General features: G+C 38.5%; 1 protein-coding gene across 1 annotated transcript in view; it reads left to right on the forward strand.

The window, feature by feature from the left end:
- psmc2 (proteasome 26S subunit, ATPase 2) overlaps positions 1 to 11,690 on the forward strand; it is a 29,826-nt gene extending 18,136 nt beyond the window's left edge. The window contains exons 5-12 of the mRNA XM_043713845.1: positions 5,290 to 5,421; positions 5,651 to 5,723; positions 8,235 to 8,330; positions 8,553 to 8,717; positions 9,094 to 9,181; positions 10,031 to 10,233; positions 10,570 to 10,666; positions 11,405 to 11,690. Of these exons, the coding sequence (XP_043569780.1) occupies positions 5,290 to 5,421; positions 5,651 to 5,723; positions 8,235 to 8,330; positions 8,553 to 8,717; positions 9,094 to 9,181; positions 10,031 to 10,233; positions 10,570 to 10,666; positions 11,405 to 11,562 (1,012 nt within the window). The 3' untranslated portion in view covers positions 11,563 to 11,690. The remainder of the gene's footprint in view (positions 1 to 5,289; positions 5,422 to 5,650; positions 5,724 to 8,234; positions 8,331 to 8,552; positions 8,718 to 9,093; positions 9,182 to 10,030; positions 10,234 to 10,569; positions 10,667 to 11,404) is intronic.
- Positions 11,691 to 13,020: the final 1,330 nt, after the last annotated feature.

Genomic DNA, 13,020 nt, shown 5'->3' on the forward strand with positions numbered 1-13,020 from the left:
TTTGCCCCCTCGATTTTTTTAAATTCCATATCATCCTGTAAAATAGGTAATATAGCAATTTCCGATCACGCTGCTGTATATATGGAAATCAAGGCGAGGAACAATGGGACATCCACTTGGCATTGGCGTATGGACCCCTTCCTGATGAAAGATAGTAAATTTGTAAAGTACTTCTCTCAAGAATTCAAAACTTTTTTAGGAATTAATTTAGGTATGGCTAGCAACCCATCAATGATGTGGGAGACCATCAAAGCTTACGCGTGAGGTTTGATCATCTCAGTGACCCAGGAAAAAATTAAAGGGAGAACAACAGCGTCTATTCGAAGCTCACTTAAAAGCAGCTGAAACAGCATACGCTGACAGACCTTCTATTATCAAATTGCAAAGGATTACGGCCCTTAGGACAGCTGTAAACACCACGCTTACCCAAACGGCTAAGAGGGAAATATTATTTGCAAAACAAAGGTTATATGAATTTGGCGACAAACCTGGTAGATACTTAGCATTTCTTGCAAAGGAAAAAAAAGGCCCCTCAAACTATCACGTCTATCAAGGAAAGTACGGGTATATAAATCGCAGGATTGTGAAGACAGGACTAGGAGGATGCAATCATTTTGTAAAAATTTGACCTTTCCGGACCTAACTCAAGAACAGGTATTGGGCTTAAATGCTCCCCTAACAATCCAAGAAATACTTGACGCAATCAGGCAACTTCAGAGTGGTAAGGCACCTGGCCCACATGGTTTTCAAGTTGAATTCTATAAAGAATTTACAGGAATATTGGCTGGTCCACTTATGGATATGTATAACTACGCATACAGTCAGGGCTCTCCCGCCTTTGTTGAAAGAGGCAAATATCTCTCTCATCCTTAAAAAAGGAAAGGACCCAGAAGATTGCGCGTCATACAGACCAATATCCTTGCTACATGTAGATTTTAAAATCCTTTCTAATACATTAGCATTGAGACTAGAAAGGGTACTGCCACATATCATAAAGGAGGATCAGACAGGGTTTATTAAGGGCCATAGATCATCCAATAATACTAAAAGGGTTTTGAATATGATTCAAGCCTGCCATCAGGGAAAGATACCAGGAGTAGTAGTCTCATTAGACGCAGAAAAGGCATTCGATAGGGTTGAATGGTCATATTTGTTTTACACATTGGAAAGATTTGGCATTGGAAAGGTGTTTACCAAATGGGTCTCAATACTGTATAGTGATCCCAAAGCAGTTGTGATTACTAATGGATTAGGTTCGGATAGCTTCAGTGTGGGTAGGGGCTGCCGTCAGGGATGTCCTCTCTCGCCATTGTTATTTACGCTAATAATTGAACCACTAGCAGAAGCTATACAGGCTGTTCCTAATATAACGGCCCCGAGAATTGGTACAGGTAAACATAAAGCATATGATATTCTCCTATTCCTCAGTAATCCTCTGATGTCCGTGCCTCGCTTAATCCAAGTTATTAATACATTTAGTGCATTCTCAGGCTATAAAATTAATTTCTCAAAAACGGAGGCTATGCCAATGGGTGGCCTTGCTATGATACCCCACTTAGTGGACGGATCACACTTTCCCTTTCGGTGGTCCCTGGAGTGTTTCTTATATTTAGGCATTTTTATTACCCCAGTATTTGGTCAGTTATACAAGGCTAACTTTGTGCATTTACTGGAAAGGATAAGGCAAGACCTCCAGCGATGGGGAGACCTTCCAATTTCATGGCTGGGAAGAATAGCACTAATTAAAATGAATGTCCTGCCCCGTCTCCTTTCCCCTGTGAGAATGCTTCCGGTGATGCTGCCAAGCTGGCACTATGTAAATTATATGGCTGGTTGGGTTTCTTTATCTAGAATCATAGACGGCCCCTCATTAAGCTGAAGAAGCTACAGCTTCCACAGGCAAGGGGAGGATTGGACTTCCCAGATTTTAGGAAATATCAGTTAAGTTCCCTATTAAGTTACATAGCTGATTGGGTCTTGTCTGACCCGCAATTAATCTGGCTGGACATCGAGGCTTCTCAAGTAAAATGCCCACTTATTAACCTTTTATTTTCAGACGAGGAAAATCATTATGGATCAATGTAAAAACCCTGTAATACTAAATACAATTAAAGCTTGGAATATAATGCGGCAAAATGAGGGCAACTCACGTAAAACATCCCCCTATGCTCCGATATTGGGAGCATGGGGATTTCAACCGAGGGTTACAGATGCCACTTTTAAACCCTGGAGATCCAGGGGTATCTCATGTTTAGGGGACCGATTTAAAGAAGGGGTCCTGATGTCTTTTGAACAGCTGCATCAGAAATTCGGATTACCTAATGAAGACCTCTTTCGATACTTCCAAATTTGAGATTATATATAGAAGAAGACTAAGTTATTAGATAGTCTTTATAAATCAGATAGAGAATGTAGAGTGCTACGGCCAATGGGGGTATCTTCCGTCAGTACTATTTATCATTTACTACATGATGAAGTATCGGGAGATATGGACAATCTGCTTAAAACATAGGATCAGGATTTGCGACTAGAAATCTCTATAGAAATGTGGAATGACATTTGGGAAAATGCCAGAAGAATCACCATCTGCAACAGAACTCAGGCTATTCAGCTGAAGATACTTCATAGGGCCCATATAGCACCGGATCGATTGGCAAAATTTAAGGCAGGAGCATCTCCAATGTGTCTCAAATGTAAAATAGAGATGGGCACTCTTGTACATTGCCAATGGACCTGTCATAAGATCCGTAGATACTGAACTAGAGTAGCAAGTACCCTGACAGAAATTTTAGGAACGGAAATTAAAGTGGACCCTGTATCTCTCCTTTTGGGCTTTTCGAACTTACTCTCCCTGGACATGCACAGGAAGAGATTATTTCCTATTCTCCCTTTCTGTGCAAGGAAAAATATTTTGGTAAACTGGGTGGCTGAGGGCCCCCCTGGACTTTCAAATTGGCACAGATTAATTATGGAATGTATTCCCCTTGACTTCCTTACAAATGTAGTGCATCGAAAGACCAAATTATTTCATAAAATATGGCAAGCCCTTCTTGAATTATATAAATACAGATATTTCAGCCATTCTAACAAGGGCTTTTATTTAATTGAGATGGCGAACCTGGCTGGTCCGGGGCCCCTTGGGAGAGGAATCCTGCACGAATACGGATTTTGTTACATTTGATGTTAACACATTTCGAGCATGTGTCTCACTATCCAATTTCTGCGTTATCCGTTGGTTTTTTTTTCTTTCTCTTATTTGAATAATGTAAGAGACTTAATTATACACTCTGGTTAGTTGTAGGTTAGATTAGTAGTTAGTTGAGTTTTGTTTTTTTTTCTCAGTATTTTTCTTTTGTTAATTTTGGTTATTATTTATTTAAGATTTAATTGTATATCAATGTTTGTACTTGAGAGTTTTTTTATTTATTTTTGTAAACTTGTAAAAATGTTAAATTTCCAATAAAAATACCTATTAAAAAAATGCCACTCCACCTCCTGTCTTGCCTCCCTTTCTATCTTTCCTGTAGCATTTGTATCCTGGAACATTAAGTTGCCAGTCCTGTCCATCCCTAAGTCACATTTCAGTAATAGCTATGATATTCCAGTCCTATGTCCCTAACCATGTCCTGAGTTCATCTGCCTTCCCTGTTAGGCCTCTTGCATTGTAATAAAGGCAGTTTAATTTATCAGTCCTGCCTTTGTTCTCTGCTGTGACCTTGACTGTTTGACTTGCTTCCTTTCTCAACTGTACCAGTTTCAGATTGATCTCTTTCCTCACTATCTCCCTGCTCCCCCCCCCCATGCCCCCTTACTAGTTTAAATCCTCCTGAGCAGCTCTAGCAAATCTTCCTACCAGTATATTAGTCCCCTTTCAATTTAGGTACAATCGTCCTTCTTGTAGAGGTCATGTCTATCCCAGAGGAGATTCCAATGATCCAAAAATGTGAATCCTTCTCCCATACACCAGCTACTCAGCCATGCATTCACATGTTCTATCCTCCTATTCCTACCCTCACTAGCTCATAGCACTGGGAGTAATCCAGATATTACTACTTTCGAGGACGTCCTTTGTAAATTCCTGCCTAACTCTCTATATTCTCCCTTCAGAATCTCAACCTTTTCTTTTTATGTGTACAATGACCTCCTGCTGAGCCCTCTCCCCTTTGAGAGCATTCTGCACCCTCTCTGAGATATCCATGATCCTGGTACGAGGGGAGGTAACACACCATTCTGATTTTTTTTGCTGCTGGCCACATAAACGTCTGTCTGTGCCTCAGACTAGAGTCCCCTAACCCAATTGATCTTTTGGAACCCGACGTACCCCTCATTGCATTAGAGCCAGTCTCAATACCAGAAACTTGGCTGTTTGTGCTACATTTTCCTGAGAATCCGATACCCCCTACGTTTTCCAAAGCAGCATACTTGTTTGAAGTGGGGATCACCACAAAAGACTCCTACACTCTCTGCCTACCTCTCTTACCTTTCCTGGAGTTAACCCATCTATATGACTGCATCTGAGACTTTTCTGCCTTCCTATAACTGCCATCCATCACACCCCCTTGCTCTTGTAAATTCTTCATTGCCTCTAACTCTCACTCCACCCGATCCATTCGATCTGATAGGATTCACAACCAACGGCATTTAGTACAGATATAATCCTCAGTAATACATAAACTCTCCCTAAACACTCACATCCGACAAGAAAAGCATATCACCCTGCTAAAGGCCATTTTTGCTTCTTCCAATCTGCGTACCTAGAAAATAGCACAGTCTTCTTTTACAAAATACTGCTCCAGGCTAACTTAATACTTACGGCTTTTTAAAGTTTAATCAAGAGACATATCTCAATAAAACATATAAATAAGAAAGAACCCACTCTACTCACTACTGCAGACTAACAGCAAGGCTCCGAGGCCACACTTAAAACTATTCACTTATCTGTCTCGTGCTGTGACCTCTCCCAAAAAGGTTCCTCCAAGATCAGTTATGAATTTCACTTTGTTAATGTTCCCAGGTGCACTCCGGTGCCCAGTGATACATGAATTCAACGGCAAAGGCAATAACCATGCAGGTTCACTGCTATGTCAGTTAGCAGTATGGGTTTCTTTCTCTCTCTTTCTCTCCTGCAGAGACCATGTGTTGCCTTTGTCTGTTCCTGTCCCTTTTAAAAGTGCTGCTGTTTTAACTTTTTTTCTCAAAGGTCAAAAACAATGCAACAGCATATAAAATAGGAATTGCTGCTCCTAGTACTTGCTGAAACTTAATAAATGCACCTTTTTCTTTTTATAGATGTACAAAGATCATTAATGCAGATTCAGAAGATCCTAAGTACATAATTAACGTGAAGCAATTTGCAAAATTTGTAGTTGATTTGAGTGACCAGGTGGCTCCTACTGACATTGAGGAAGGAATGAGAGTTGGGTATGGACAAAATCTTTAATTTTTCTATGTGCCAGCTGACATGCACTTCTTATATTTTACTGACTTAAATCTTTTATGCATTTAAACTAATAAAATTTAAGGAAATTTCAGATTCACAGTTGCACTAAGATTCAATTTATAGTGTTGGCATCAACAATGTAGTCAATATAAAGCTATTATACCTGAATTTGAATCACATTTTAAAATACTTCTTTGCACATTTTGACAGTGTGGATCGAAACAAGTATCAAATCCATATTCCATTGCCTCCAAAGATTGATCCCACAGTTACCATGATGCAAGTAAGTCCAGCGGCAAAAAACTTGTAACGCCTTTAGCATGGTAAAACATTCCAAGGTAATTTGCAGCACTGCAATCAGACTCGTTCACTCCAAATGAAAAGCGGAGCTATCAAGTGAGATAGACTTTAAAGACCAAAGGGCGAGAGAGTCGCAAAGATTTAGAAAGTGAGTTCTAGCTTGGGATCTAAACCATTAAAGACAGGGCTATTGGACAGAGTAATATTGGTTGTAGTAACCAAAATGGGGGATTTATTGAGACTAGAATTGGAGTCATAGAGATGTACCGCACGGAATCAGACCCTTTGGTCCAACTCGTCTATGCCGACCAGATATCCTAACTTGACCTAGTCCAATTTGCCAGCACTTAGCCTATATCCCTTTAAACACTTCCTATTCATAAACCCATCCTGATGCCTTTAATTGTTGTAATTGTACCAACCTCCAATACTTCCTCTGGCATTCCATACACTCATCACCCTCTGTGTGAAACATTTGCTCCTTAGGTCCCTCTCAAAATTTTCCCCTCTCACCCTAAACCTTTGCCCACTAGTTCTGGATTCCCCCACCCCAGGGAAAATACCTTGTCTATTTAACCTATCCATGCCCCTCATGTTGGAGGTACCATTCATTGATCTTCTCAATACTTAATTGAAGGGAGTTTCAGCTCATCCAAGACCAATGTTGAGTAAATAAAATTGCATGCTGTAAATCAGATATTCCTTAAAGCTCAGCAGGCCTGGCAGCATCTGTGAAGAGAAATCAGAGTTAATGTTTCAGATCCCGTATTTCTTCTTCAGAACTCTGGTTTCCCTTCACTGATGTTAAGCAGCCTGACAGATCAGGCAGTGGAATGATCAAGTGAGGTGGAGCTGAGTTGTTGACTGTATATATGTGAACTGACTTAGAGTACAAATATTCAGTGATCTTGGGTCTCTAAAGGTTAGCTATGGAGGCTTGGAAGAAAATACTGTACAGGTGGTTTTCTATGACTATCTGTAGAGTTAACAGTGGAGTCAGCTGGACATAGGCATTTGGCATTGAGGAGAAATCAAAGGCAAACAGGTCAAGAGAAATGATAAGGAATGATACATCACTAACATAAGTAATTTGTGTGTGTGTGTTTTTTAGGGCTGTTTCAGTTCTGTGGTGAAGTAGAAAAGTATTCAAACTTGGAATTGAGACATGTGGGTCTTAAGTTAGTAAAGACAGCGGAATAAAATGTTTCTTTTGGGGAAAGAGAAAATGGATTATTCAGATTTGAAATGGACTACAGATAGTACCTGAGGAGAAGGAACCAGTGAACTTGTTTAATTGAAGGTTTAGTTATTAATTGGATAAATCTGTAAGGTTTCCCAATAAAATCTTAAATGTTAACACTATTGTTGGTTTCAGACTTCATTGTCAGGACTATTGGAGGCTGAAGGGTGACCTTATAGAGGTTTATAAAATCATGACAGGCATGGATAGGATAAATAGACAAGATCTTTTCCCTGGGGTGGGGGAGTCTAGAACTGGAGGGCATAGGTTTAGGGTAGAAAGGGAAAGATTTAAAAGGGACCGAAGGGGCAACCTTTTCACATAGGATGGTGCGTATGGAATGAGCTGCCAGAGGAAATAGTGGAGACTGGTACAATTACAACATTTAAAAGGCATCTGGATGAGTCTATGACTAGGAAGGGTTTAGAGGGATATGGGCCAAGTCCTGGCAAATGTTACTAGATTAGGACATCTGGTTGACATGGACGGGTTGGACCGAAGGGTCTGTTTCCGTTCAGTACGTCTCTATGACTACTGTTTGCTTTAAAGTAGGGAGTACTGATTCAGGAAATGAAGTTTCAAAATAGGTTACATTTGTTTTTTTAAAACTAGATTAGTGGCTCAGTTGGTTTTTAGTTTGGTTTTGTATCTTGATGAGTTACTAATCTTTTTAAATCTTTCACCATGTATGAATATTCAGTTTTGAGGTCTGCCATTTGTACTTAGAATCAATTTAAAATACTCAACAGTTTTTATGTACTGGGAGATGCATTATATTATTAAAGTCACATCAATGTAGTGTTTCAATTTTCGGTTTCCACTAACTGAGCAGAACAGTGACTGAAAGAATAAACCCTTTTTAGTTTTGTGAACTAACCTTTACTAATCCCACAATTTTCGTTGTTCATTATTTGGCTTTTTTTAAAAGTACTTAATTTTGAGATTTAAATGCGCATGGATCGTAATTTACCCCTTTTTTTTTCCACAACACTATTGACAACTTCAGCCCTGGTTCTTCGAAGCAGTAAAGGTGACAGTTTAAATCGGCACTTTCTGAACCAAATCCTGTTCATTTGTCATCCCACTGCTACTGAACTGTGTTGACTTGTGGTCCCCTGTGTGCTTTTAAAACAAAATCTTAAAATCCCTATTCTTGAATTCAAATTACTTCATGGTCTCATCCCTCCCTAAATAGTAACAATTGTACTTTCAGGCTAAATTTGTAAACAATTACAATAATCAATGCATTTTTAGGTGGAAGAAAAGCCAGATGTGACATACAGTGATGTTGGTGGCTGTAAAGAACAGATTGAGAAATTGAGGGAGGTAGTGGAAACTCCTTTGCTGCATGTAAGTATACATCTGGTATCATATCATTTGATTAATATTGACTTGTTTTTATTATTCAGTCTGTGCAATAATGTCAGTTTTTTGAACAATTGGGATGTAGATAGCAATTAACTAGATTTGTTTTGTTATTTTAACTTAGCTGCTATAACTTTGTCTTATAAGCTGCTAAGTATCGTATTTGTAAGAAAAGTTGTATCAAATCACTGTCTGTCTGACTTTCAGCCAGAACGTTTTGTGAACCTTGGTATTGAACCACCAAAGGGAGTGCTGCTATTCGGACCACCAGGAACAGGGAAAACACTCTGTGCACGAGCTGTGGCAAACAGGACAGATGCCTGCTTCATAAGAGTGATTGGATCTGAACTGGTGCAAAAGTATGTGGGAGAGGTAAAAACAAAAAAAAACTTTGACATTTCTTGGAGTAGTGTGAATAGTTCTCTATGTTTGTGAAATTTAATAATCCAAGCCTCACTCAAGTAGGGACACATATATATTTATGCTGACACTGCAGCACGCTACTTGAGTAGGCTTTTAGTCTTTGAAAACCTGTCCTTTGACAAAGACATTTGTGAAGCTAATCATGCAAATTTGATCATCCAACAATTTTTGTGAAAATTTAAAATTGTTAGTCTCTGGAAAAATAAGTAGACTGCAACAGCTAATAATTTGCTAATTTTTTTTTGTAAGTTAAATAAAGTGACTTCTACCACATTATTACACCAGCAGAGTTGTTCCAGATATACTTAATTTTTATTCCATTTAGGGTGCTCGGATGGTCCGTGAACTTTTTGAGATGGCCAGAACAAAGAAGGCTTGTTTAATATTCTTTGATGAGATTGATGCAATTGGAGGTACTTGTATTTAATTTCTTTAGAGAAATGGGTGTCTTGGGGCTAAATGACCGTTTGAAACAGTGTAAGGAAATTTAAGTCAATAGCTGATCAGATGGTTGTACCATGCTGTTAGATGATGACACTCTTTTGGAATCTATTTGTTGACTTGATTAAACAGTTTGGTACCATCAACATAATTGTAAATTATGCCAAACAATGTTTTCTTACTGAAACCACAACCAACCAAAATGAACTAAAGGAATTAACATGAAAGAATGGCAAATTTCAAAAGAAAGCAACACGTTATAGCACATGGGGAAAACATACTGATTGGTTGGCAATTCTATTTGCCATAGAAAGTGCATCAAGGAGTTATTTTCCACTAAGTTCACCAAAGGTGCGTTGCCTGAACATCATTTTGTGTAGAAGACAGGCTTATGAACTTGGGGCTTCTGGCAACTATATTAAGCTCAACTGATCATCTTAAATAGGTTGTTAGTGAAAGTTGAGTACATTTGGAATTAGTCAACAAATTCCCTTTTAAAATTTGGCATTAATGCATATGTCCTGATGAGTAAAGGTCAAAAGTTGCACAATATGCTTCTCTTCACCAGGCATCTAGTTGAAAAGAAAGTTGCATGGCATGGAGTCAAAATTCCATGCATGATTTTCTAACTTTCCTGTGAAATCTACCTGTCAGTTTCTGTCCTGAAAGTCTCTACTCATTGAGCACACTGTTTTCATGACATGTATATTGCACCACTTCAATTATTCAAAAAAGGCCCATTTTCTGTATTTTATTCCTCCTGATTAAAATGTTGAGCATGTGCATTAGCATTTGAAAGACACTTTCTTTTTCCCTCCAAGGTGCTCGTTTTGATGATGGTGCTGGTGGTGACAATGAAGTTCAGCGTACAATGCTGGAGCTTATTAACCAACTTGATGGATTTGACCCCAGAGGCAACATTAAAGTACTGATGGCCACAAACAGACCTGATACATTAGATCCAGCTCTGATGAGACCTGGAAGACTAGACCGTAAAATTGAATTCAGTTTACCGGATCTTGAGGTATGGAAAAATGCTACTTAATACATTTGGAATATTAACTTATGAACCTGAAAAAAGTTGGAATTATTTTCCAAATCTTTATTGAATTTCTATAGTCCTTGTACAAAACAACCAATTTTGTATATGGTGTAAACTAGTAAAAAAAAATTATGACTACAATTGTAACATTGCTACACTTTAGATTCACCTGCAAACAGAATTCCAGACCAGTTTTCCCTTATAAATGTTCCTACTATGATTGAAATCAAATATGAAAAAAAATCATTCTATCCACTAATCAGTTAAAATATGGCATATAAACTATAGTTTTTAAACTGCCTTTGATTTTTGACTCAGGGCCGAACTCACATTTTCAAAATCCATGCACGTTCCATGAGTGTGGAGAGAGACATAAGATTTGAATTGCTTGCTCGACTGTGTCCTAACAGTACAGGTGAGTTAAAGTAATTTTCAAATCTATTTATAAAAATACATATGCTGTGAACCTTTTCAGTTCCAAGATGTTTAATTCTGAATGTTTACAAATGCTAATATTCAAAAACATGTTAACAAGAACACTAATATGCTATTTAGCCCAGCAAGTCTGTTTCACCATTTAGTATAGTCATGATTGATCCTCTTCTCAATACTGGTTTTTCCTTACCCTGGTCCAGCCTTGCCAGTATTTTATGTTTCAGAGAGAATTCCTCATTCTTCAAACCTCCAGTGAGTATAGACTTAGCCAATCTAACTTTTCCTCATATGACAATCCTGCAGTCTAAGTGTATAGCTGAGGTACGGTGACCAAATCTACATACAGTACCTGAGGTGTGATCAACGCTTGCTTTCAGTAATTAGTGTACAAGCTAAGTCCAATGGATATCAACTTTTCACAATCTATGAAAAATCTCATATAGCAGACTATGGCTCCTGCTTCTGTGGCTTCTAAATTGTCCTTTTGGATGTACCTTTTTTTAAACCTCTGGGATCCATAAACTCCTGATTCAAAAACAAGGTGACATACACTGAATTTTAGATTTGAAAATCTTCCTATCCAGGACAATATAACTCCCTTATAAGATTACACTTCAGCCAGCCCTAGTAGATGAGTCAAGACAAATCTAGTGACTGTCATGGTGCAACAAATGAGGTGATGTAATCATGCTTTGTTATATTTTTCACTTCTCTCCAGGAGCTGAGATCCGTAGTGTTTGTACAGAAGCTGGGATGTTTGCTATTCGAGCACGTCGAAAAATTGCTACAGAGAAAGATTTTTTGGAAGCTGTGAATAAAGTTATCAAGTCTTATGCCAAGTTCAGTGCTACTCCACGCTACATGACCTACAATTAATTTTCTGCATGATTGTAATATTTGAATTCTGTAACCCCATTGTACTTGAATAGCTGTAACAGGTGGAATTATGTTTTACACAACTATGTTGCTTCAGTTATGATACAAATAAAAAAATTCAATGTGCAGTCTGGTAATTGCTACAAACTAGGTGATTGTAAAAGAAGCAGGAATTTATTTAAGTGGCGAGATTTATACTTCCCACTAAGGGGTTTGGGGGTTGAGAAGGGTGGCTTTCCTGCTGACCTGGCATTTCACTGGGGGGCTTGGCTCACCACACACCACCTCCTTCAATATTTTATCCATAGTGGAAGGGATAAAGAAGAGTCCTATGCCATCCAGGAAGCACAGTGGTCTTAGCTGCATAGACTCATTAGGCAAGTGGAACAGGGGCAGCAACCACAACTGCTGGGTCCATCAACCACCCCCACAATGATCATTCAGTTTATTACCTTCTTCAAACATCATTAGGCCATTATTGTAGATGTAATTTTTCTTAATAGTGCATCACCATAATAGGTAAATTTTCACTACTGAATTCTTATTATTGTTAATTAAATTAAGCTTAATTCAATCTGCAATGGTAAGGAATGGTTTAGATTCCATAACCTTGATCTTGTAACCATTATTAGTGGCTTAAAGCATTCAACAGATCTTGATGGTCCAACATACTGCCCTGCCTATACATTGTTATTTATAACACAAGAGGTTTGTCATGTAATAATTTGTGTAGAGAATTGGCTATTGAATTGATGTCACATTGACATTGATATTGTAGGTTCCATTACTAAAGTCAAATGCCTACTACTTTTTGAAGGACTTGATTACTGGCTTAGCCTCCTTAATATTTGCCTTTTGGTGATGAGGTGATGGAACTGCAACTCTGCTGCATGCTAGTATAGATTATTCCCATTGACTCCCACGTTGACAGTCCCATGATCCATAGCTCTTTTTTTGCAAAAGAGATAGTGTAGCAATGTTACAAACTTAGGTGGGATGGTTTTATGCAAGTTTTATACAACCTGTCTCTATGCCCCCAGCATTATCTGCAGGACATCTAGCTCTACAGCAATTAAGCAAACTTTATGACAAATAAAAATAGAAAATGCTGGATATACATGAACTTGTGATGAAAGATCCTTGACCTAAAATGCTGTCTACAAATATTGCCGAATCAAAGTCGTCATTTCCTTAGAGGATGAGATCCTTAATAGGAGACCAAACTAATACTATTAGGCTCATATTCTTAGAATTCCTAGAATATGGAAACAGGCCATTCAGCCAGAATCCACACTGACTGACTGTCGAAAGAGCATCCCACCCAGACCCATGCCACTCCCCTATCCCTGTTACCCTGCCATTTCCCATGGATAACCAACCTAGGCTGCACATCTCTGGACACTAAGTTAAATTGTCCAATCTACACAAGGATATTGCCAGGGTTGGAGGATTTGAGCT

Source organism: Chiloscyllium plagiosum, chromosome 23 (assembly GCF_004010195.1).
Source record: "Chiloscyllium plagiosum isolate BGI_BamShark_2017 chromosome 23, ASM401019v2, whole genome shotgun sequence".
In the NCBI taxonomy this organism is placed as follows: Eukaryota; Metazoa; Chordata; class Chondrichthyes; order Orectolobiformes; family Hemiscylliidae; genus Chiloscyllium; species Chiloscyllium plagiosum.